The 25,482-nt window shown below is 42.2% G+C and overlaps 1 protein-coding gene across 6 annotated transcripts in view; it reads right to left on the bottom strand.

The window, feature by feature from the left end:
* Positions 1-24,908, bottom strand: part of LOC139560258 (sodium channel protein type 8 subunit alpha-like) — a 110,404-nt gene extending 85,496 nt beyond the window's left edge. For 5 of the 6 annotated variants that reach the window (XM_071376875.1, XM_071376900.1, XM_071376890.1 and 2 more), the window contains exons 1-5: positions 24,780-24,908; positions 15,082-15,416; positions 3,600-3,717; positions 3,135-3,225; positions 2,884-3,012 (exon numbers count right to left, since the gene is read on the bottom strand). In XM_071376875.1, the coding sequence (XP_071232976.1) occupies positions 2,884-3,012; positions 3,135-3,225; positions 3,600-3,717; positions 15,082-15,360 (617 nt within the window). In that variant the 5' untranslated portion in view covers positions 15,361-15,416; positions 24,780-24,908. Of the gene's footprint in view, positions 1-2,883; positions 3,013-3,134; positions 3,226-3,599; positions 3,718-15,081; positions 15,417-22,501; positions 23,019-24,779 lie in introns of those variants that run through there. The other variant, XM_071376881.1, reaches the window with a different exon arrangement.
* Between the last annotated feature and the right edge of the window lie 574 nt (positions 24,909-25,482).

Raw genomic sequence — 25,482 nt, 5'->3', positions numbered from 1 at the left:
AATGTATATATATTGTTAATCTGTAGTCTAGGAACCTATAAATGTAAGGAGGGAGGGGTCTTATAACCCCTCCCCTTCTATTAATACAACATAAGCAATTATTATAATATATCAAACATTTGGTACAGCCCCTATCATGACCCCTAGGTGAACCCCTTTAAACACACCTCCGCCACACCTTCATTTATTCAAGCTCCACCTAAAACTAATAGTGGGTGAATAGCATACTATTCTCGTGCTTAAGTTCAAGGTCAGAATATGCATAGAGAGAAAAGCGCATAAAAAGGGAATTACATTCCATTTACGGCACTTAACTCGGGTCAGAATATGGGCCTATGAGCTTTGCACACCTGGATTGTACAATATTTGCGCATTATTCTTTCTAAAATTCTTCACAAGCTCTGTCAAGTTGGTTATTGACCATTGCCAGACAGCCATTTTCGAGTCTTGCCATAGATTTTCAAGCCAATTTAAGTCAAAACTGTAACTAGGCCACTCAGGAACATTCAATGTTGTCTTTTTAAGCTACCCCAGTGCATATTTAGCTTTGTGCCTTAGGTTATTGTCCTGCTGAAAGGTGAATTTGTCGTCCCGTGTCTGTTGGAAAGCACACTGAACAAGGTTTTCCTCTAGGATTTTGTGTGTGCTTAGCTCTATTCTGTTTATTTTTATCCTAAAAAAAACTCCCTAGTCCTTGTCAATGACAAGCATACCCATAACATGATGCAGCCACCACCATTCTTGAAAATATGATGAGTGGTACTCAGTCATGTCTTGGATTTGCTTTCAGGTTCATTCATTTTTTTGCAGTTTTACTTTAGTGCCTTATTGCAAACAGGGGTTGTACTGTGGAGTAAATACAATGTTATTGATCCATCCTCAGTTTAACCAATCACAGCTACTCTGTAACTGTTTTAAAGTCAGCATTGGCCTCATGGTGAAATCCCTGAGCAGTTTCCTTCCTCTCCGGCAATTGAGTTAGGAAGGACACCTGTATCTTTGTAGTGACTGTTGTGTACTGATACACCATCAATAAGTGTAATTAATAACTTCACCATGCTCAAAGGAATATTCAATGTCTACTTTTTTTATTTTTACCCATCTAGCAATAGGTCCCCTTCTTTGTGAGGCATTGGAAAACTTGCCTGGTCTTTATAGTTGAATCTGTATTTGAAATTCACTGTTCGACTGAGGGACCTTACAGATAATTGTATATGCAGAGATGAGGTAGTCATTCAAAAATCATGGTTAACACTATTATTGCACACAGAGTGAGTCCATGCAACTTATTAAGCAAATTATTACTCCTGAACTTATTTAGGCTTGCCACAACAAAGTGGTTGAATATTATTGACTCACAACATTTCAGCTTTCATTTGTAATTAATTTGTAAAAAATTATAAAAACATAATTGCACTTTGACATTATGGGGTATTGTGTGTAGGCCAGTGACACAAATCTCAATTTAATCCATTTTAAAATTAGGCTGTAACACGACAAAATGTGCAAAAAGTCAAGGGGTGTGAATACTTTCTGAAGGCACTATAACACTGACCCACCGTGACTCCCCTGCCCGCACACACACACACATGCATAGTCTTACCTGGGATAACAGAAATTGTTTTCAGAACCCTGAACGTACGCACAGCTGACAAATTGCCTAGGTTTACAAACTCTGTTATACACCTGCAGAGTGGTTCAGCTCACAGTTACTCAACAGCCATTACAGAATGAGAGACAGAAGGCAGAGTTGGAGTCAATGCCATTTCAATTCAGTCAATTCAATAAGTAAACTGAAATTGCAATTGCATTTTTTTTTCTCATTGAAAAGAACTGAGAGAAAATGGAATTGGAAGTACAGTTTACTTCCTGAATTGACTGAATTGAAACAGAATTGACCCCAACCTTAAAATACAAAAAAATACAAAAATGAAATAAAGAAAAAGAAAGGAAGATAGGGGGTAAAATGAAATAAAGAAATACATACATACAATACTCTCTACCGCCATATCCCTATTTGACCCTTAAAATAACAACACAATACTCAGATGTTAACATACAGGAAAGTCTGACATAAGAGGGACTCACAATAAGATGGAGAAGACATAAGAGATGGGAGAATATTAAATAAAACATGGCCCAAAATGTTTCACAATATTACACATATAAATCAGAGAAAATTTATTGTTGAGGCAAAATTCAGGCAGGGCAATCATTCATTGCCAAACTCTAACAATTTCAATATTTGCATAACTTTCAATCATCCAAATCTCCCTTTTACCAAATTCTCAGAGACTGCTATCCCTGTTCTTTGAAATCATGTTCTTCAGTAGGATATTTTCCCACCAACATTTTCTATTCTGACTTTGAGTTGTGTGTGTGGCTTTATGCAACGTGTTGTTTTTAAAGAGAGAAACAGCGGAGTAATCATTCATCATACATTTTACACATCTGTATAAGCTCTACATCATTTCAATGAGCTATGTCACTCTCTAGAATTGAATTAGTGAGCCACAACATTTAAGTGGCTTCTCTTTAAACAAACCCATCCATATGTTTGTGTCACTCACATAAAATGCAACATTACAAATATACCTGTACTTACATATACTGTATGTTCAATTGATTGATTGACTCAGTTTAATGAATTATATTCTGTTGAATTAGTATTTGGAGATGCTTCTACATCTTGGATTATTTTGCATGTTTTGAAATATTCTCTGATATGGAATGTCCTGCCTGGCCCAACCTTGTCACTCTGGTAGAGTTGGAGGTATAGAGAGAGATGGAGGTGTAGAGAGAGACGAAGGTGCAGAGAGAGATGGAACTTTAGAGAGACGTAGGTGTAGAGAGAGGGATACAGGGAGGAGGTGGACTACTTACGCCATAGAGATCACCATGAAGTCCAGCCAGTTCCATGGATCTCGTAGAAAAGTGAACCCGTCTATACAAAAGCCTCGCGCCACAATCTTGGTAAGCGATTCGAAGGTGTAGATACCTGTGAAGGTATACCTAGAGCAAAATAAGACGAGAGACAGTAAAAGGGTGAGATATGTGAATAAATGCATACTAGTTTATAAATGTTTTACAAACAGTTTATGAATGTACATAGGGAGTTATAAATCAATACTTACTCTACTATCTTGTTCCATTCTGGAGGATCACTAAACGTCATGAAAACACAGTTGGTCAAAATGGTGCTCATGATGATCATACTGAATACCGTGAGAGGGAAGAGAGTTAAGAAAAGATTGACCATATACACCCCACCACCCATCAACATACTGTAGCAACATAGCTGAATATACTGTGAGACATTACAATGACATATATGCCATCGATGAAAGGACAAAGGAAGGAAGATGTTCCAGAATGGTGTGGGACACAAGATCCAGATCAACGCACAAGGATGATTTGGCCTGTATCACTTCTTTTCTGTTTCTTCAACCAATCAAAAGAAAACATCACAATCACAAGCTCCTTCAACCTTAAGATTGTGCACAATACATAGAATAAATATATGTGCTTTGTAATTTCCACATGATAAACAACAAAATCATAATCTCAAAGCAAGACAATGCACCACTTGAAAGGATATGAGTGTATCAAAATCTTAATTGCTATTCGCCTAAAGAGACTAAAAGGGCTGATGACGTACAAGGAGTCCGTGGCGTGGAAGCGGAAGATTGTTTTCCCTTTGTTTAGGACTATAAACGTCTGTGGAGAGAGAGAGCGAGAGCGAGAGCGAGAGAGAGAGAGAGAGAGAGAGAGAGAGAGAGAGAGAGAGAGAGAGAGAGAGAGCGAGAGCGAGAGAGAGTAAGTTGCATTAACAAGAGCAATACAAGTCATGACACATACAGGACATGTATAAAAGACTGTCACTGTGGGCCCCATGCTGAGACAACAGAAATGGAAAGTCATGACTATGGTATACCAAGCTGACTGTTCATTGGCTGATCTAATTCCTGTGCTCATCTCTGAATCTTAGGGCACACAGAGTGGCTCCACCTATTTTATGGAACTTGCTACTTCAGTTTGCCATGTCCTTTCACTGCAAGAATAATTATTTTGTATTACGACTTTAAAAGTTTAAACCCACTTTAACCTGAAATGCTCTGTGCATTTCCTCCCAAAAGCAATCAACAAGAGCGTACACCTGATATCGAGATATGAGATATAAACAGAGAATATACACTGAGTATACCAAACAGTAAGACCACCTTTCTAATATTGAGTTGTGCCCTCCCCCTTTTGCCCTCAGAACAGCCTCCATTCCGGTGCACCTACCATTCCACATTCAAAGGCGCTTCAATCTTTTGTCTTGTCCATTCACCCTCTGAATGGCACACATACACAATACATGTTTCAAGATTTAAAAATCCTTCTTTAACCTCCCTCCTCCCCTTCATCTACACTGATTGAAGTGGATTTCACAAGTGACATCAATAAGGGATCATAGCTTTCACCTGGATTCACCTGGTCAGTCTATGTCATGGAAAGAGCAGGTGTTCTTAAATGTTTTAACACTCAGTGTATAATGTGATACTGAGGTATGAGCAGGGTCTATCCTAAGATGTGCTGAGTCTAACCTTGTGCTTTAAAACATACTAGGGCACAGGGTGAACAGCAAAGAGAACCACAACATCTTCTCTCATTATAGAATAGTAAGACAGAGACTTCTAACCTTAAGTCAACCATGATCTTAAAAGTATCTTCCACTAAAGGCCTAGTATCACGCCCTGACCATAGAGAGCCCTTGGTTCTCTATGGTGTTTAGGTCAGAGCGTGACTAGGGGGGTGTTCTAGTCATTGGTCTTCTATGTTGGTGATTTGTATGGTTCCCAATTAGAGGCAGCTGGTAATCGTTGCCTCTAATTAGGTATCATATTTAGGAAGCCCTTTCTCCCACCTGCTTTGTGGGATATTGTTTTGTGTAAGTGCATTCAGCACCACGGCTTTCACGGTCGTTGTTTGTTTATTGTTTTTTGAAGTTTCACTTAAATAAAAGATGTGGAACTCAACTCACGCTGCGCCTTGGTCCGTCCTTTATGACACCCGTGACACCTAGCACATACACAAGCCTCTTTTACTCATGTAAAGACATATTTCACAAGTATTACAGAACGCGTGAAAAATATATAATGGGATTCAATGCCCAGGTCTGAATAGCCTTATAACAACCCTTTATCCAGAAAATGTCATGTTTCAACAACTTGTTATCCATTTAAATAAGTACCCAACCCCTTTGCACCATCTGGCCTAACTATTGTACCACTTCCAGTTAGAGTAACTAAGAGCCCCTGACTGGCAGTGATGGTAAGAGATCCCAGTGTCTGTGTGTGTTCCTTCTTTCCTGGCTAGGTTTCACCTCTACAGTAACCTCTATAGAAAGGCTGCCTTACGACAGGAGACGGGACAGGAAGAGAAGCTCTCCCCTCTCTCCAGTCTGTGGCCAAATGTCTGTCTTCCTCTCCCAGCTTAAAGCTCTTACTGGAAGAGAACTGCAAATGCTGCCATCGATCAGGCCAGGATCTGCTGACTCCAGCCTCTCAACAACCACTCCCAACCCATAAACGAGCCCCGGCCTATTGGGGCTGGGGTGATTGTGGTGGGGTTAACTCTGAGAGAAACTGGGGACATTTTGTTAGTCCCCACAAGGTCAAATGCTATTTCTAGGGGATTTAGGGTTAAGGTTAGAATTAGTGTTAGGGTTAGAATTAGGTTAAGGGTTACGGTTAGGAGCCAGGGTTAGTTTTAGGGTTAGGAGCTATGGTTAGTTTTAAGGTTAGGGTTAGGTTTTAGGGTTAAGGTTAGGGTTTAGGGAAAATCTGCTTTTGAATGGGACTGAATTGTGTGTCCTCACAAGGTTAGCTGTACAACAAGACTGTGTGTGTGTGTGTGTGTGTGTGTGTGTGTGTGTGTGTGTGTGTGTGTGTGTGAGTGTGTGAGTGTGTGAGTGAGTGAGTGAGTGAGTGAGTGAGTGAGTGAGTGAGTGAGTGAGTGAGTGAGTGAGTGAGTGAGAAGAGATGTCCCAGCAGAAGTGTGACCAGCATACAATCATCCATACCGTAAGTGCCTACACTAACTTTTCTGGCTCCACATCATCCATAAAGTCCTGGTACAGGGAGGTTTTCTTCTGCACTGTTCAATAAATCCAGTAAATGTGGAGGAGGAGTTAAGAGGGAGTGTTAACGTACAAAAGCGGAGGTCGCGTCACAGGCTCTCTTTCCATTTCCCCTGAACACCAGATGCATCCGGTTGTTGTCCACCCCGCTCTGAGGGTGGCTGCTCCCAAACAGTTATCAAAGTGATATCTGTTCTCCACGTACACACAAACACACACACACACACACACATGCACACATTCACACACACACACATGCACGCACACCATACAACGGTTTAATCCCGATGCGCTAGGCCTGTGTTTCAATTAAGGTCAACCACTATGGCGTACATACTGCAATCAATTTACATATATTGCTAGCTAGCCTCGGATTCTTTGACATATTGAAATAGTCCTGTACTTATCGACCGTATAGTGCATGAGTGTGCTGGACTCTCAAAGGCATGGTCTGTGGGACAATCAAAAGCCCGGTTCACATGCATAAACACATACAATCACACAGAGTGGCACGGATCCTATACACAGTACACACACTAAGATGTATATACTTGTACACACACACACACACACACACACACACACAAACATACATGTGCAAACACACACACAAACATACATGTATACACACACAATGTAAACGGAACGTTTCATGACTGACTTGCTACAAAGCTACTGCAAGCTTCATCATCCACAATAGAAGCTTTGAGGAGAAAGACACATATGCAGGAATAAGAGGCAGAATGCAGCTGCAGAGAAAACCTAAGAGAGAAAGAGGAAGGAGGGAGGGGGAGAAGCATGCAGTGAGAGAGAGAGAGAGAGAGAGAGAGAGAGAGAGAGAGAGAGAGAGAGAGAGAGAGAGAGAGAGAGAGAGAGAGAGAGAGAGAGAGAGAGAGAGAGAGAGAGAGAGAGAGAGAGAGAGAGAGAGAGAGAGAGAGAGAGAGAGAGAGAGAGAGAGAGAGAGAGAGAGAGAGAGAGAGAGAGAGAGAGGGGAAGGAGTTGTGGAGGAGCAGAGGGAGGAATGCAGAAGAAAACACTGAGGGCTGCATAGGGGAGAGAGCCAAAGCAGAGATGTATGGGTAGAGGGAGGGAGGAGGGAGGGATGGGTAGGCAGCATGCAGCAGAGAAAGAGAGAAAGAGATGACAGGGTTATGCAGAGGAAACAATAAAAAGTAGATCACCGAGGGAGGGGGGGAGCTGTATGCTACAACATAGTACCACAGCTGGAGGGGTTAACATAGACTGTTCTTTAAACACCTGAACTCAGCAATGACTTTGGTGTAAATCATAGTCCAAGACTTCAATGACCTTCAAATACAGAAACATTCAGCGAGACAAGCCATCGCAAACCCTGGCTAATAGACGTGTGCATTAACACATACAGAGTTGACGGGCACAGATTACTGTCTGTAAAGTGTACCCTATACTTAACCTACCGGCTGGTATTTATACAACCAGCATTTATGCTAACACATCATTATCCAACCACACCCCCTCCCCTCCCTCACACACTCCCTCCCTACCCAGCACACATATGTAACTACATAGCCAGTCCACCTCCATGGAGCATCATTCCCGTGCGGTGTGGTGTGCTCCCCCCTCCCTCCCTTCCTGCCTCACTCCCTCCCTCCCCCTCTCCTCCTCAGACCCGTACAGAAGAATGCTGTGTCATCAGACACTAAGGACTCAGACAGAGCACTAAAGCCTAGCCCTCGCTCTAATTTACTACACCCCAGAGAGAGAGTACGAGAGAGAGAGAGAGCGAGAGAGACGAAAGGGGGGATCATAATGTAATAACTTCCCACTCCCAAATGTGCCTCTTTAAAATACAAGTCATGGCGTGATAGGAAGCGAGTGAAGTCACTAACGTGGGACCTAGCTATGGTTAATGATACCAGTGTATAAAGGCCATATTCTGGCTATTCCCTGTCTCTGTGTGATCAGCAGCAGACAGTGGAAATGGCCAGTCAGGCTGCTACTCATCCAGTCTTTTTGGTACCATAGAAGCCTGCCATGTGGGAGAGACGTTGGTAATAGAGAATGAATGACAAGCAAGGTTCAATGCTATACACACCATAGAGATAGAATGACTAGCAGGAGAGATACTGGTTACACCATAGAGATAGAATGGTTAGCAAGGGTCAACGCTACACCAGACCTGTTTCAGCTTTAGTGAGTGTGTCTTCGTTATGACGTCAAATAACGACCAACAGGGGAGAGGCATAGTTGTCTGAAGCACAAACGGATCTGACAACCAGGCTAAAGCTACTGCAGATGCTAAACAGGCTATGTTTGCTGTATGAAACATCCAATAATGCAGTATTGCCTAGTTTAACATTTCTATGTACACTCTTAGAAAAAGGGGTTATTGGCTGTCCCCATAGGATAACCATTTCTGGTTCCAGGTAGAAGAACCCTTTTGGGTTCCAGGTAGAACCCTCTGTGGTTTTTACCTGAAACCAAAAAGGGTTCTTCAAAGTGTTCTCCTATTGGGGCAGCCAAATAACCTTTTTAGGTTATAGATAGCACCTTTTTTCTTAGAGTATAGCCTCTAGAGGAGTATACTACAAAGCAAGATCATTGAGTTAGCCAGTTAACTTTGATAAACAACAATAACTATTCATTTTCTGATTCAGTAGGAAAGCTAAACTTCCATATGTGCTTTTGGTTGTTGAGTGAATTAGACCATGGCAAGTTTAAAGAATATATTTCTAATAAATGTAAAGTTATTTCAGGTTATTTAGGCAAGTTAGCTGGCTAAATCCTTGCTTCTGCTTTGTAGTATACCCCTCAGGCCCTGGACGTTTGTCTGACACATACACACAGAGTTCACTGAGGCGTCTCCAATACACAAGCACTTGTACAACTTAAATTGAACCCTATCTCCAACACACACACACTCACACACACAATGTCACACTCTCACACACGCGCGCACATACGCTTGCACGCAAGCACACATACACACTTACACACACATGCACACACACACACAACCTGTGTAACTCCTGAAGCTTTTAGCCTTCCTAATCACTCCAGACATTTCAGATGCCCATGCAGTCCTCTCCTCTCCTCTTTCCTCCACTTTTCTCTTCTCTTTTCTCCTCCACTCCTCTTTCTCCCTCTCCTCTTCTGTCTCTCTTCCTTTCCTCTCCATTCCTATCCTTTCCCCCATCACAGCTAGGGGAGAACAGGAACAGCAGCAACTGCACTTCTCCCTCACCAGTCCACCCTCCCCCTCTCTCTCCCTCCCCCCTTTACTTGATGCTTAAGTGCTGTGATTAGATTTCACTGCAGCTGACAGCAACACACACACACACAGGCACACACTGACACACACTGACACACACTGACACACACACACCACATGGACACACGTAAGCTTGAAGTGGGAAGAGAAGGAGGGGAGGGGGGAATTGGCGGTCAAGTAGAGTAGAGGATGAAAAACCTAGAGAGGAGAGGTAGAGAGAGAGAAGAGGTAGAGAGATTGAGGAGGAAGTATTGAGGCGACACATGAATATGTATGCCAGGGCTCCCATAGGTGTCATAAAAGGCATAGGTGTGGATGAGAAGGGGGAGGAAGGTAGGTAGTAAAATGCTCTGAATGGCTGAGGAGGGGGGATGCCTATTGTCCTGTGTGTGTAGCTTTAACAAGAGCAAGGTATTGTGTTTAATTTGAAAATAGCATAGTGTGTGTATTTTTCATAGTGTGAAAAAAAACACACACACACACAGCACGGCCTACGGTATGCGAGACAAAGGTAACTGACCTTGGCAGGGCAGAGTGAGGGAGAGGTGTCACAGCATACATGCATACACACACACACACACTCATTCACTCTTACACAAGCACACACACAGGGATCTAGGGAGGGAGGTCAGAGACGCAACTCCAGACATGAGAGAGATGTGCATGAGGGAGCCCTGACCACCACCCGATGAACGAGTCTACCTCTGTCCCTCCTCAAGGACAGGGAGGAGAGGAGATCAATGGAGAAAGGGAGCAGGAGAAGGAGAGCGCTAAGCATAACCGATAGTGAAGGAGAGCGCTAAGCATAACCGATAGGCCAGGGCAAAGGGGTAAGGAAGAGGGGAGGAAGGAGGAGGGGTTATTGTACCACACCATCACCCCTCCTATGGCTGCCACTGTAGAAGTCCATGGATTTTTAGCTCACAGGAGGCACACATACTAAAAAAGGAGGTACACACAAACTCGGAAGGAGGCAGAGCACACACACACACCTCGTGTGACTGGCTGTGTCCCTGGGACGATCGTGCTGAGTGGGTCTCTATAGCCCTGCGGGCCCCAGATTCTCTTACAGGCTAGAACACCCAGCCCCTCAAGGTGCAGCCACCCCCTCCCCTCTTCTCCTGCCCTATAAGGACAGACCCAGGCTAGGGTTACACTGAGGGTGGAAGCTGAGGGGAGAGGGGACAGGGCCTAAACTGAAAGGGGAACTGAACTGGTGTCCTGGGCTGGTAGGGGATGCAACCATTTGACTTATGCTAAATGGGAGATAATATGTGAAGTGTATGCATACCAAGTGGGGCATATGTGGTGGCTGCCCTAAATCATGATACACTGTGAGGCAGTTGTGAGGCAGTTTATGTTTGCACAGCTGAAAACTGTTGTGCTGATTTAAAGAAGCAATAAAACGGACCATCTTTAGACTAGTTGAGTATCTGGTGCATCAGCATATGTGTGTACTACTCCTTTCACAGAACAGCGCAAACTGGCTCTAACCAGAATAGAAAGAGGAGTGGGAGGCCCCGGTGCACAACTGAGCAAGAGGACAAATACATTAGAGTGTCTAGTTTGAGAAACAGATGCCTCACAAGTCCTCAACTGGCAGCTTCATTAAATAGTACCTGCAAAACACCAGTCTCAACGTCAACAGTGAAGAGGCGACTCCTGGATGCTGGCCTTCTAGGCAGAGTTGCAAAGAAAAAGCCATATCTCAGACTGGCCAATAAAAATAAAAGATTAAGATGGGCAAAAGAACACAGACACTGGACAGAGGAACTCTGCCTAGAAGGCCAGCATCTCGGAGTCACCTCTTCACTGTTGACGTTGAGTGTTTTGCTGGTACTATTTCATGAAGCTGCCAGTTGAGGACTTGTGAGGTGTCTGTTTCTCAAACTAGACACGCTAATGTACTTGTCCTCTTGCTCAGTTGAGCACCGGGGCCTCCCACTCTTCCTTCTATTCTAATTAGAGCCAGTTTGCACTGTTCTGTGAAGGGAGCGTTATACGAGATCTTCAGTTTCTTGGCAATTTCTCGCATGGAATAGCCTTCAATTCTCAGAACAAGAATAGACTGACGAGTTTCAGAAGAAAGTTATTTGTTTCTGGCCATTTTGAGCATGTAATCAAACCCACAAATGCTGATGCTCCAGATACTCATTAGTCTAAAGGCCTGTTTTATTGCTTCTTTAATCAGTACAACAGTTTTCAGCTGTGCTAACATAATTGCAAAAGGGTTTTCTAATGATCAATTAGTCTTTTAAAATGATAAACTTGGATTAGCTAACACAACGTGCCATTGGAACACAGGAGTGATGGTTGCTGATAATGGGCCTCTGTACATCTATGTAGATATTCCATAAAAATCAGCCGTTTCCAACACCAATAGTCATTTACAACAATAACAATGTCAACACTGTATTTCTGATCAATTTGATGTTCTTTTAAATGGACAGAAAATGTGCTTTTCTTTCAAAAACAAGTGACCCCAAAATTTGAACGGTAGTGTATATATATGGTTGGTTTCTCAAATGGTTTCTCAAATGACTGCCTCGCCTGGTTCACCAACTACTTCTCAGACAGAGTTCAGTGTGTCAATTCGGAGGGCCTGTTGTCCGGACCTCTGGCAGTCTCTATGGGGGTGCCACAGGGTTCAATTCTCGGGCCGACTCTTTTCTCTGTATACATCAATGATGTCGCTCTTGCTGCGGGTGATTCTCTGATCCACCTCTACGCAGACGACACCATTCTGTATACCTCTGGCCCTTCTTTGGACACTGTGTTAACTAACCTCCAGACGAGTTTCAATGCCATACAACTCTCCTTCCGTGGCCTCCAACTGCTCTTAATTGCAAGTAAAACTAAATGCATGCTCTTCAACCGATCGCTGCCCGCACCTGCCCGCCCACCCGTCCAGCATCACTACTCTGAACGGTTCTGACTTAGAATATGTGGACAATTACAAATACCTAGGTGTCTGGTTAGACTGTAAACTCTCCTTCCAGACTCACATTAAGCATCTCCAATCCAAAATTAAATCTAGACTCGGCTTCCTATTTGGCAACAAAGCATCCTTCACTCATGCTGCCAAACATACCCTCGTAAAACTGACTATCCTACCAATCCTTGACTTCGGCGATGTCATTTATAAAAAGGCCTCCAACACTCTACTCAGCAAATTGGATGCAGTCTATCACAGTGCCATCCGTTTTGTCACCAAAGCCTCATATACTACGCAACGCTGCGACCTGTATGCTCTCGTTGGCTGGCCCTCGCTTCATATTCGCCGCCAAACCCACTGGCTCCAGGTCATCTATAAGTCTTTGCTAGGTAAAGCCCCGCCTTATCTCAGCTCACTGGTCACCATAGCAGCACCCACCTGTAACGCGCGCTCCAGCCGGTATATTTCACTGGTCACCCCTAAAGCCTATTCCTCCTTTGGCCGCCTTTCCTTCCAGTTCTCTGCTGCAAATGACTGGAACGAATTCCAAAAATCACTGAAGGTAGAGACTCATATTTCCCTCTCTAACTTTAAGCATCAGCTGTCAGAGCAGCTCACAGATCACTGCAGCTTACATAGCCCATCTGTAAATAGCCCCTCGAACTACCTCATCCCCATATTGTTATTATTATTTTTTCGCTCCTTTGCACCCCAGTATCTCTACTTGCACATTCATCTTCTGCACATCTATCACTCCAGTGTTTAATTGCTAAATTGTAATTACTTCGCCACTACGGCCTATTTATTGCCTTACCTCCCTAATCTTACCTCATCTGCACACACTGTATAAAGATTTTTTCTATTGTGTTATTGACTGTACAAATGTTTATTCCATGTGTAACTCTGTGTTGTTGTTTGTGTCGCACTGCTTTGCTATATCTTGGCCAGGTCGCAGTTGTAAATGAGAACTTGTTCTTAACTGGCCTACCTGGTTAAATGAAGGTGAAATAAAAAATAAATAAATTCAAAAAAATATATATATAGTGTATGATATGGTGGTTGTATTTTTAACTGGGCGCTAGCTGGTGTGAGGCTGTAAGGAGATGTCGTTAGCAATCAGTTTCCAAATAAACATAGTTATAACTGTGGAAGTTATCACAATATGTCTTAAGAAGGAGTTGCATGAAGGAGCATGTACGCTCCTCAAAGAACGAATGCATGAGATAAATGCCTGGTCAGGAACAATTTGGCATATCACTCCAACATCACAGATACTGTAGTGTAGATACATAGTACAGTACGTATAGCTTGTTTAGTTTAGAGCTCCTTCTTGTAATGGGTTAGTCAGTCTATGACATCATCCTCCCTTTACAGTCTGAACCAAGCTGGACATGACACACAAATGCTACGCTTCACTCCTGGTCATTTTGCCACCTCCTAAATACCAGAAGGTTTCACACATTTAGCAGGGACCTTAGGGAAAGGGGGATACCTAGTCAGTTGTACAACAATGCATTCAACTGAAATGTGTCTTCCGCATTTAACCCAACCCCTCTGAATCAGAGAGGTGCAGGGGGCTGCCTTAATCGACAAACACGTCTTCGGCGCCCGGGGATCAGTGGGTTAACTGCCTTGCTCAGAGGCAGAACGACAGATATTTACCTTGTCAGCTCGGGGATTCGAACCTTTTGGTTACTGGCCCAACGCTCTAACCACTAGGTTACCTGCCACACCTTAGGGAAGTCATGCAAAAAATAAACAAGTGGAAAGGGACCAAAACAGCAGCTAACTCCTTCAAAGTGGTACAGTGAGGCAGGGAAAAGGGATCAAATGGAAGAATACTATAAAGATGTACTAATTGTATGTAGGAAAATGTGAAGAGGAAAACAAAAACACTAAACCTAAAAAATGCACACAAAAACACACACACACACACATTCCAAGAAAACAGAAACCCAGACACACATGCATGCAGACCGTCTGCTTTGACAGAACAAGAGATTTTCCTCACTAACAAATTCAATTAGCAGGAGCACTAATAATACATATTCAGAGGCCTGCTAGTCCCATCTCTGCTGCCAGCATCCACCAGTATATGCACAGTAAGTGCACCAATATAGAGCATCAATCAACACATACCACTACAGAAGCATTACCAAAGAGGACTGCGGCCCAGAACTCCAAACCTTCACTGCAGAGTTACAGGATCTACAGTACCAGCATCTTCCTGGTGACTGTGATAGCCAGCGCATTCATAACGTACCTATGAGCTCTATGTGACACTTCATGAGCATTGACTGGTTCTAATCAACTCTCCCAGTGGTCAAACTATTAAAAGAGCAATACCATACCACAAGGTCATCTTTGCTGATTACTCTGTGCCATATCCCTATCTTCATTCATGGCTGGTACAACGATGCACAAACCTCCCTTTTGTCTAATAAGAGTGGGCTTCTTACTTTCTGAATCAGGTTTCCTAAAAACAGTTTGGTTCTAAATGTGCTTACCCCATAAGCATAAAATCTCATTCATAAACTTGGTTAAAAGCATAATATAGGGGCCACACATCAGGACTTATAACACAGTTATAAGCAGAATACATTTAAAAGGCAAGCTATAAAGACGTGAGTATAGTACAATCCATTTGTTCCTTCTTCAAATTATTTTTCTAAACAGATCTCATACCAGTACCAATTTCCCTCTAACCCCTAACCTTTCCTCACTAGAAGGGAGTGCCCAGCCCTGTGTGGGATTGAGTGGTGAGGAACTCACTTTCTCATTTATATAATAGGGGTCCAAGTCTTCCAGTGGTACCGCCACCAGCCCATTAGGAATGTCCCCGTAGATGAAGGGAAGGGACTTCCCAGCCTCCAGATCACCGTTGGGCATGGGTTCTTCCTCTTCTTCCTCGCGGTGACTGCTGTCCGACTTGGGCTTGGGCTTCTTCTTGATCTTCTCCTGGAATTGGCGCTCCTCGATATTACGGAGCGACTCGGGGGTGAACTGCTTGAAGCTGTCAGGTCCTGGGGGTGCGAGACCGGGCGCGGCCATGTTTTCATCCTACAGATATTTCCGCTTTATTTAAGTTTCATTCAGGACATCCGGCTCTGAGCGAGAGAGAGAGAGAGAGAGAGAGAGAGAGAGAGAGAGAGAGAGAGAGAGAGAGAGAGAGAGAGAGAGAGAGGGAGAGAGGGGAAATAGAGACAGGAAATAAGGTATAAATGCTGACAACTCCATATCTCTAATGAAATTCAAGTTGAGAACATCCATTTTCACTAAGAACTTTGGTCATGATTTAAGTAAAAAAGCCAGCAGTTCAGCATTTGAGTAAACAGCCTGTCCTACTATCAAGTTTCAAAATGGAAAAAGTAATAATGATCTCGTTTAAAATATCACCTTGGGTAGAATCAAATGGAACAAAACTTAGGTCTCTTTTAGTTCAAATGAGATGGTAGAACTAACAACGAGACAAATTAAATGTCTACTTTATATTTTATTATGGTGCTTATTAACAAGACTCATTGCTGGGTTGTGTCTTGTCTGTCTGTCTGTCTGTCTGTGTTTCTCCCTAAGCCTGAGACAGGGTGGAATTTTATATCTCTGTCATGGAGGGAGCCAACAAAGCAAGGCATCCAGACTAATGGATGTGCAACCATTTGGAACCAGAGCCATCTCTCTCTCTCTCTCCTTCTCTCTCCCTCATACAAATAAATGCTACATGAATCAGGGCTGCCATTGACGGGATAACAGAGAACTGTGTCTCCAATCTACTTCATTCATTCATGGTGGCTCTGATGTTGCCTGGTTGGCCTGTTGATGACCCTACAGGGAGAAAAATGAATGGCCACCTCCAGCCCTTTGTGCCTGTCTGTATGTCTGTCTGCTGCATGGGCTCTTCCCTTGTCCCAGGTGACCTGTGCTGCTTCTGGATGGAGGGAACTCTGTTAAGTGTCTGTCTGGATTATCTGACTAATGTTTTATCTTTAGGAGTCTCTCTCTCTATCTCTCTCTGAAAAACCTTACATAGCGTATCTTAATAAGATATTCCATTTGTAACCACATTCTGACTCCGAAGTAGTAGGAACTATGGCATCTTAATCCATACATGGTTCCTTCAGAACCTTCTTCCGTTTCTGTCTCAATTTTAGAAAAAAAATTCTTGGTCCTGTGCGGTTGTAATTCAAACAAATACACGTGTGAACACCAAACCTTGTTTTAAATTTGAACTTATTGGAGAAGAAATAGTGAATGAAGTGTGCCAATATATTAGAGCGCACCTGTATGCTGTTATTATTTTTATCCCATGTATATAACCAAGCTATCATTTCTCATTGTGTTTTTATTTCTTGTGTTACTATTATAATTTTTTTTTATTGTATTGGGAGTAAGCATTTCACTGTTAGTCTATTGTTTATGAAGCATGTGACAATTAAAATGTGATTTTTTATTTAATTTATATGATCTTATCTGATATAGCTACATTTTCAATAATCATCATCATTAACATTGCACTGCGTGTTATAGTGGTTAGGCTCCATTTCATGACTAATTCATGAATCATGGCACAAAGGAAAAAGATGATGATTGTGTGCTTTCACACTTAATCAATAAAATAAAAAAGTGCCCTTAACTTTCAAACCATGCAATAATTATTTTCCAGCTTGCCTATATGGCTCAGGTATGTTAGGTGGAAGAATGAAGTGAAGCCTCCAACATATAGGTTTGAAGTTATTCACCATAATCAATATAGGCCCACTCGTTGGGTCATTGTCTTTGCTTCACGTTCAGCTAGACGTTTTAGGGGTGGAACTCCCCGAAGAACATCATAATCATTGCCTCTCACTCCTCCTCTCCATCCAAAAAAAGAGTATCGGTAGGATCGGGGGCGCAAAAATAAAAATAATTCTCAATTGACAATGCATTTCCATACTCTGTGGTTTAAGACTGTCAAAATTCAACATTTGATTTGAATGATCAATCAAATTTGTTAAATCAAGAAGGGTGCAATTCGGGCGTTCCTACATGTGGGCATTCCTGCATCTGCAGGAACCCCTCTTTATACTTCTATTGTAAATATTTAAGCTAGAACTCCGGTCCACAGGCAAGATCGGGGGCGCTCCAGTACAGTAGTTGGTGGTAATGTACCATAAAGTTGGATACCAACTGCAGATAAACCCCACAGCAGAAGAGGCAGGGTCGAAAATGATAGGTTAGCTAGCTAGCCTGTCGAGCACTGGTTTCCTGCAGTTCTGTAACGATGATGGCTGTGATTAAAACTCATAAAAGATACACCCTCGTCCACTTACCCTCGCCTTATACCCTTGGGGGAATCCCCAATGCCATCTTGGTGGGCGGTCCTAATGATTTTTTTATTTTATTTGTTATTTTTTTTCCGTTATTTTACCAGGTAAGTTGACTGAGAACACGTTCTCATTTGCAGCAACGACCTGGGGAATAGTTACAGGGGAGAGGAGGGGGATGAATGAGCCAATTGTAAACTGGGGATTATTAGGTGACCGTGATGGTTGAGGGCCAGATTGGGAATTTAGCCAGGACACCGGGGTTAACACCCCTACTCTTACGATAAGTGCCATGGGATCTTTAATGACCTCAGAGAGTCAGGACACCCGTTTAACGTCCCATCCGAAAGACGGCACCCTACACAGAGCAGTGTCCCCAATCACTGCCCTGGGGCATTGGGATCTTTGTTTAGACCAGAGGAAAGAGTGCCTCCTACTGGCCCTCCAACACCACTTCCAGCAGCACCTGGTCTCCCATCCAGGGACTGACCAGGACCAAGCAAGGGAAGTTTGCAACGTTAGGCCCTCAGCCCTCGTTTTTAGTCGGGTTTGCGAAAGTACAATTATGTTCACTCCGGGGCCTGAAACTCCCCATAATTAAATTCGGATTGTACGTCTGCTAAAAAAAGTCTGCGAAAACTTAAAAACAACATCAATGGAAAAGTCAACATACATGTAAGTAAAACATGTAAGTAAAAACAAATGCAAATAAGTTATAAAGTGTGCTACTAATGCACATGACGCCACAAACATGTCTCGTAAAAAGTAAATATGTTTTGTTATTTTTTGGAAATTGTAGAAATAAAACATTTTCCTTCTTCAGAAGTTCCAGCTAGGCAGGCTAACGTTAGTTAGCTAATTAGTTTGCTAGCTATCATACAGTAGACGTTTATTAATAATTCTATATTTAATATAAAGTAGACATGAACTCATAATTGATTGTAGCGCATATAAATCACCCACAAGCTACTGGTGGCTGAAAACACAATCATCGCGGGGTGAACGAGTGACGAATTTCCGGCCAAGGGTGGTTCATTTAAAAATCATTCCTTCCACCCTCGCCCGTTGCCCTGCAAGTGTATACTCGTCAGACGTCATCAGAAGTGTCCACTTAATATGAGGGCTGAGTTGATAGGGTGTGTCTTTTAAGTGTTTGGACTGCTGCCGATGAGTGCAGTTGTTCGGCAGGCGTAACGCTTCATGTCTACCAGATGCATCAAACTCTGCGTTCTGGCGGAAGTCAATGTGTCTCCATTCAGCATTTTTTTGGTTCCCACAGTTTGGGAACCACTCCTCTACAATATGGTGTCCACAGTGGAATAAAAATCTAATTTTATTCATATTGTGGTCCAATGATCCTCCCCCACTGAATTCTTGTATGTGACATTTTTGATTACTGCCCCCCCCCCAGCAAGCTGCCCACCATCAGACAGGTAAGGATGCTTTCCCATAGGAAGCAACGGCTGGAGAGGCACCAAAATGGCTGAAAGATGCCATCCCCCCCCTATCATGAGTTGTACATTGATAATCTGTGTTTTAGGTTTTCCATCCATTCTAACCTTTTTGCATAATTTGTGTTCCTTTTTCACAGGGGGCTCTGGCTGATGACCTGTCTCCATAGCTGATAGAAACAGAGAAGGAATATCATCCCCAAAGTAGAGGTCGACCGATTATGATTTTTCAACGCCGATACCGATTATTGGAGGGCCAAAAAAAGCCGATACCGATTAATCGGACGATTTTTAATATAACTTAATATAATACATAATTATTTTAATAACTTAATATAATACATAAATGAAATATATTTAGTCTCAAATAAATAATGAAACATGTTCAATTTGGTTTAAATAATGCAAAAACACAGTGTTAGAGAAGAAAGTAAAAGTGCAATATGTGCCATGTAAAAAAGCTAACGTTTAAGTTCCTTGCTCAGAACATGAGAACATATGAAAGCTGGTGGTTCCTTTCAACATGAGTCTTCAATATTCCCAGTTAAGAAGTTTTAGGTTGTAGTTATTATAGGAATTATAGGACTACTTCTCTCTATACCATTTGTATTTCATATACCTTTGATTATTGGATGTTCTTATAGGCATTTTAGTATTGCCAGCCTAATCTCGGGAGTTGATAGGCTTGAAGTCATAAACAGCACAATGCTTGAAGCACAGCGAAGAGCTGCTGGAAAACACAGGAAAGTGCTGTTTGAATGAATGCTTACGAGCCTGCTGCTGCCTACCACCGCTCAGTCAGACTGCTCTATCAAATCATAGACTTAATTAGAATATAATAAACACAAAGAAATACGAGCCTTAGGTCATTAATATGGTCAAATCCAGAAACTATCATTTCGAAAACAAAACGTTTATTCTTTCAGTGAAATACGGAACCGTTCCGTATTTTATCGAATGGGAGGCAACCCTAAGCCTAAATATTGCTGTTACATTGTACAACCTTTCAATGTTATGTCATAATTATGTACAATTCTGGCAAATTAATTACGGTCTTTGTTAGGAAGAAATGGTCTTCACCCAGTTCGCAACGAGCCAGGCGGCCCAAACTGCTGCATATACCCTGACTCTGCTTGCACAGAACGCAAGAGAAATTACACAATTTCTCTAGTTAAAATAAATTCATGTTAGCAGGCAATATTAACTAAATATGCAGGTTTAAAAAATGTACTTGTGTATTGATTTTAAGAAAGGCATTGATGTTTATGGTTAGGTACACATTGGTGTAACGACAGTGCTTTTTTCGTGAATGCGCTTGTTAAATCATCACCCGTTTGGCGAAGTAGGCTGTGATTCGATGATGAATTAACAGGCACTGCATTGATTATATGCAACGCAGGACAAGCTAGATAAACTAGTAATATCATCAACCATGTGTAGTTAACTAGTGATTATGTTAAGATTGATTGTTTTTTATAAGATAAGTTTAATGCTAGCTAGCAACTTACCTTGGCTCCTTGCTGTACTCTCGTAACAGGTGGTCAGCCTGTCACACAGTCTCCTCGTGGAGTGCAATGTAATCGGCCATAATCGGCGTCCAAAAATGCAGATTCCCGATTGTTATGAAAACTTGAAATTGGCCTTAATTAATCGGCCATTCCAATTAATCGGTCGACCTCTACCCCAAAGATACTAATAATATTTCTAACTGTGCTGATGAGGAAGAGGGGGGCAGACATTGTCGCTAAACTGCTTGAAGTCAAAATTGCATTGCCACTTACCATTAGTCACATGTTCAATAAGATGTTCTGCAAAAAAACTAACAATACAGAAATATTATTGCTCTATTATGAGGTTCTGCCAATCATATGTTGGAAACCATTATCAAGGAAACCTACAGTAGTTGAACACTTTGTGTAGATAGTAACCAGTGATTCTAAGAACAAGAATAACTGTTACCTGTAAGCCAATGTCTCTATCACAGGTCGCAAAGGGTAAGGTATACCCTAAATAAAATAATCTGTGATTAATAATTGTGCATGCCTCTCATTTTCCAGTCGACATGGAACAACTTAATATGCAATATAGTTATACCTATGGCTTGCATAACCAACTCAGTGCCCTTGTTAGCGTCCTCCCTGAGATTTGAAGGTTGGACAGTTCAATCGCTGGTCAAGTCATACCAGACTGTAAAAATGGGACCCAATGCGTCTCTGCTTGGCACTCAGGATAGATTGGGGGTAAGGCCCACAGATAGACGAGCGTCCTATCCAGGGGGTGTATTTGTACATCAAGCTGCCTCACACTACAGAAACAGGAGATAGGATCCTGCTCCTATGAGCCATTGTGGCTTGCATAAACTAAGGCTCGTGCAAAGCTAATCTCTTACTTTGGCTTACAGCTTTAACAGTATTGAGTCAAGGAACAGCTTTACTGCTCAAGAAAATATGGTGTCACAGTACTGAAGGGGCAGAGCAGGCAGGTGGGCTTCCTATCTCTTGTGGGAATATCCTGATGGTGCCATGCCATGACAACCAGTTTCTCTAAATACTGTCCCACCAATGACTAACTTAAAGACTAATGGCCAAAGGGGTCCTTCTCCCGCTTGCTCTCTCACACATAGTCAGTGTCAAAATATGTGTATTATATTTGTTGGACCAGAATGATTTTAGTAGGTTAAGTCCATCTAGTCATCTCTTAAAATGTGTTGACTTGCCTCCCACCATAGCCAGCTAGCTAGATAACGTATCGAGAAATTATTTGTAATTTAAGCATTTACATTTCGTTTTTAAATGTGTCGGTGTTGTACTGGATAGTAGGCCTACCATGGAAATGAAATATTAAACATACTTTGCGATGTATTTTTCAAATTGGCAGGCATCATGCATACTCAATCATGAAAATTATAAAGCAATATATATTTTTTCATTCATATTTGCATTTAGTCACAAAATGCATAAACATTTAGGAAATTGCTAACGTGATATTGATTTAACATTTGACCATTTGCATTTCCAATTGAGTTTGGGCAGCTAATCGCTTTCATAAAGAAACAAGTCAAACCCATGAAAATCCTTCTAACCTAAACCGCTGACCTCAGAGATTGTACCACTAGGAAATTAAGACGGCGTTTTAAGTAACCCAACGCAACCTCCAAGTCTCCTTCCACAAATGCTACATGAATTGATCTACTTTCAAGGTGAATAACAAACACCGATGCAACACAGGACATACAGGGACCTCATTTAGGCCTACTAATGATGGCATAGAGGAGCTGTCCCACCGGTTTTTCTACAGGGAATGTATCAAGTAAATCAAGACTATTCATTATGTTCTCATTCGGGCTGCAGGTAAACCATGTCATTGTAATAGCCAACCACATTTCAAGAAGAATCACCTTGTGATGCAAAAGATTTCATTCAAAAAATGAAGGCTACTCACGTGTCCATTCATTCGCTGCGAGTGCATGCTGTTCCTAATTTCATCCCGGACATTCAAACCCAATAAGCATGCGTATTTACCAATAGCATAATTGTAACATCCGTTCATATTTTCTACAGACAGACGAATGATTAGTCCATTGTGAGGATTGTTAATCGCATGAAACCGAAACGGAGATGTTAGAAAAACTCAAGTGGCTTCTGGAAGCCGCAGCACGGTCTCCTTCGATCCCGCTGCCTGTCGCTGTTCCTTTCAGCACCACTGATGCAGCCTCAAACGAAGCTCTCGCTCGAGTCCTCTACGCATGTGTCCTCTATGCCAAGAAAAGAGACATCCAAACGCCCGCTTCGAACACACCATCAGCGTCCTTGCGCAAAATAGTACGCAACATCTTCTGGATACGTATGGAACAAAAGTTCAAAATTCACCTTCTGCTACCATTTCTGTCAAGCCGTCTAAGCATACAGTTTGACGCATTTGTTCAATATATCCAACGTATGCACCACACCGAACGCACTGCCTCTGCAACGCAATGCTGCAAGGCAAACGCAGCGTTTCATTGGAAATTAATGTAATTCTGGTGTACCAAAATGCAATGGAGCTGGCGGTGTGTTTGAAGCGTCTGAAGTGTTTGACGCCTGTAACTGAACTATTTATCGCAACTGTTGCACTCCATTATTGAGAGGGGGGTTAAGGACTATGAAACGGAGAACACTAGACATCGTGGAGACTGAACTGAAGAGGAGGGGCAGAGGAGTGAAGATCGATTGAGGAGAGAAACGCAACTGGATAGAGGAGTCTACACGGCCGGTCGAGGTTAGCAGCAGCATGCGATATCCTAGTGAGGGCCTACATGAGGGCATAGTGTGCCTCTGTAGCGTCACCAAATGCTAGTGGCACACATAATTCGATAAAAAAGCAAGTTGATACTTCCTAATTTAGCATCGACTGGATAGGCTACTGAATGAAAGCACTATGGACTGGAATACGCTATATACACCAATATAAACACAATATTATCATGGTGTGCTTTTAGTGTTGTGCCACATATCTATGAATGAACAGGGTACCCTAAACCCCAGCCAACAATGGAAGTCATTCAGAAAACATTCATGTTTCCCATGTCAGGACAATAATCGATTAAATGATGAGTGGATTTCCTCCTCAAAAAGTTGTCATTACAAGCTATTACTTGATCAACCACATATTACATGTACAACCGTTAAGCAAGGTAAAATGCGCACTTTTTTGGCCTATTTGTTATAAACTGGTAATAACGTTTCAACTGTATGGTCTATCAGTCTTACTTTGTATTGTAGTCCATGCACTGTTTACAAACGCGTGTGCCTTGTCCTGGCGTATGGGCCAAAGCCTTTACTAAAATACTGCAGTAAAGAGGATGCTTCTGGGTAGGCTTCTATGACAGAGCCACAATACCACTTGAAAACATGCAGTGATGGTAGAAATTCTAGGCTGTCATTCATTTAACTGTGTTGCTCCAAAAGAATCTCTACCCCACCACCCGAGGTAAATTGTATACATTGCTATTATTTTGATAAGGTGTTGTTATGCTCCCCAAAAACCATTGACGGCTGTATTTTAGTACCACACCGAGAAGGCTGCCTAAGTGCGATAAGGTTCCTAAAATGAACATGTAAGGGTTATAACACCATCGTGGACATTTATTTCCACCTCTATTAGGGATGGGGCTATAAAGATATGGGGAGGGGGTACCGCGGTCCCCCTTCAACTGCCAAAACTGAGGCATAGCCTACCTATCTCACGTAATAGAGCCTCAAAATGAATACTGCAAGGGGAGGGGTAATCAAGTGAGGGTGGGGTGCTGGGCATGAGGGATAAAACTATCACAATTACAGTTAAATTATCTTACAAAAGATTAGGGTGTCGAGAATATACATTGACTCAAAGCGCATACCGGTACTTTTTAGGGCTCCATGTATATTTTGACATATTGAAATCTCATTCCGTTCAGAGGCATGCCAACACCCCAATTTACCTGCTTTATCACTAGCCACCCCTTTCCGCAGTATAAGCTCATCTTTTTCAGCTAAAGAAAGTAATCCATACATGTAATTTAGGTTTTCCATGCATATTTGCCCAAGCTTTGACAAGGAGCCCTATACACAAACGCGAGGATAAAAGATGCTGAGGGGGACCGCTCTGCGGCATTGGGGTGCAGTTGTAGACAGGGAAGAAGCATGCATGGTCCATCCTCCACCAAAACCCAGCCTGACAAGACAACAGGATATTTACTTACTTTTCCCGCATTAACAGAAATCCAGACAGCCGGCACTGAACTGCAGATGTCCAAAAGATTCGGGAGAAACTGCGGCTGTCGCCATATTGTTGCTGCTAACTCCCTTTCCAGTGCGTGCGGGTACCCTGCATAATTGATGACTCTGAGCAAATTGTTAGGGAGTGTCGGTAAATGCCTTTGGTTTGAAAACGGCCCAGGGACCGTAAGATCGCAAAACAAAATGAAACAAAGTTATTGAACTAATAGTTAAGAAGACTATCATATAATTCGTTATCCAAAAGTTAAAATGGATGATTTGTGGTTTTGTTTTAGTGGATGACAAAACTGTTACATTACCTCCATCTCCCAGGAATAAATATATAATCGATTTGAATGTGCATGGTTTCTAAGAAGCCACCAGTAAGCATGAATGATACTTAGGTGAGTCACTTAGGTGAGTCATAAGCATGCCCTCCCTCATAAATTAGAAGGGAACCTGAGAAGGAACTAACCATATCAGTCCTGATATCCCAGGAAAAATCGTCTTTTTATTGATCTGACTTTCATTTATCTACATGTCCAGCCCTTACATTTAACCTCACAATGATGTGTTTTAGCATTTTTTATTCTGGACAACCAGGGCTACATGTAGAACAATTTGACATTAACAGTTGCATTAATGAGTTTTATTGATAACAGTCACAAAAAATATGGTCCACCAAAG

The sequence above is a fragment of the Salvelinus alpinus genome, chromosome 2 (assembly GCF_045679555.1).
Source record: "Salvelinus alpinus chromosome 2, SLU_Salpinus.1, whole genome shotgun sequence".
NCBI classification, from domain to species: Eukaryota; Metazoa; Chordata; class Actinopteri; order Salmoniformes; family Salmonidae; genus Salvelinus; species Salvelinus alpinus.
Note: the sequence above shows the minus strand (reverse complement) of the source record. Positions and strands in the feature narration are given on the sequence as shown.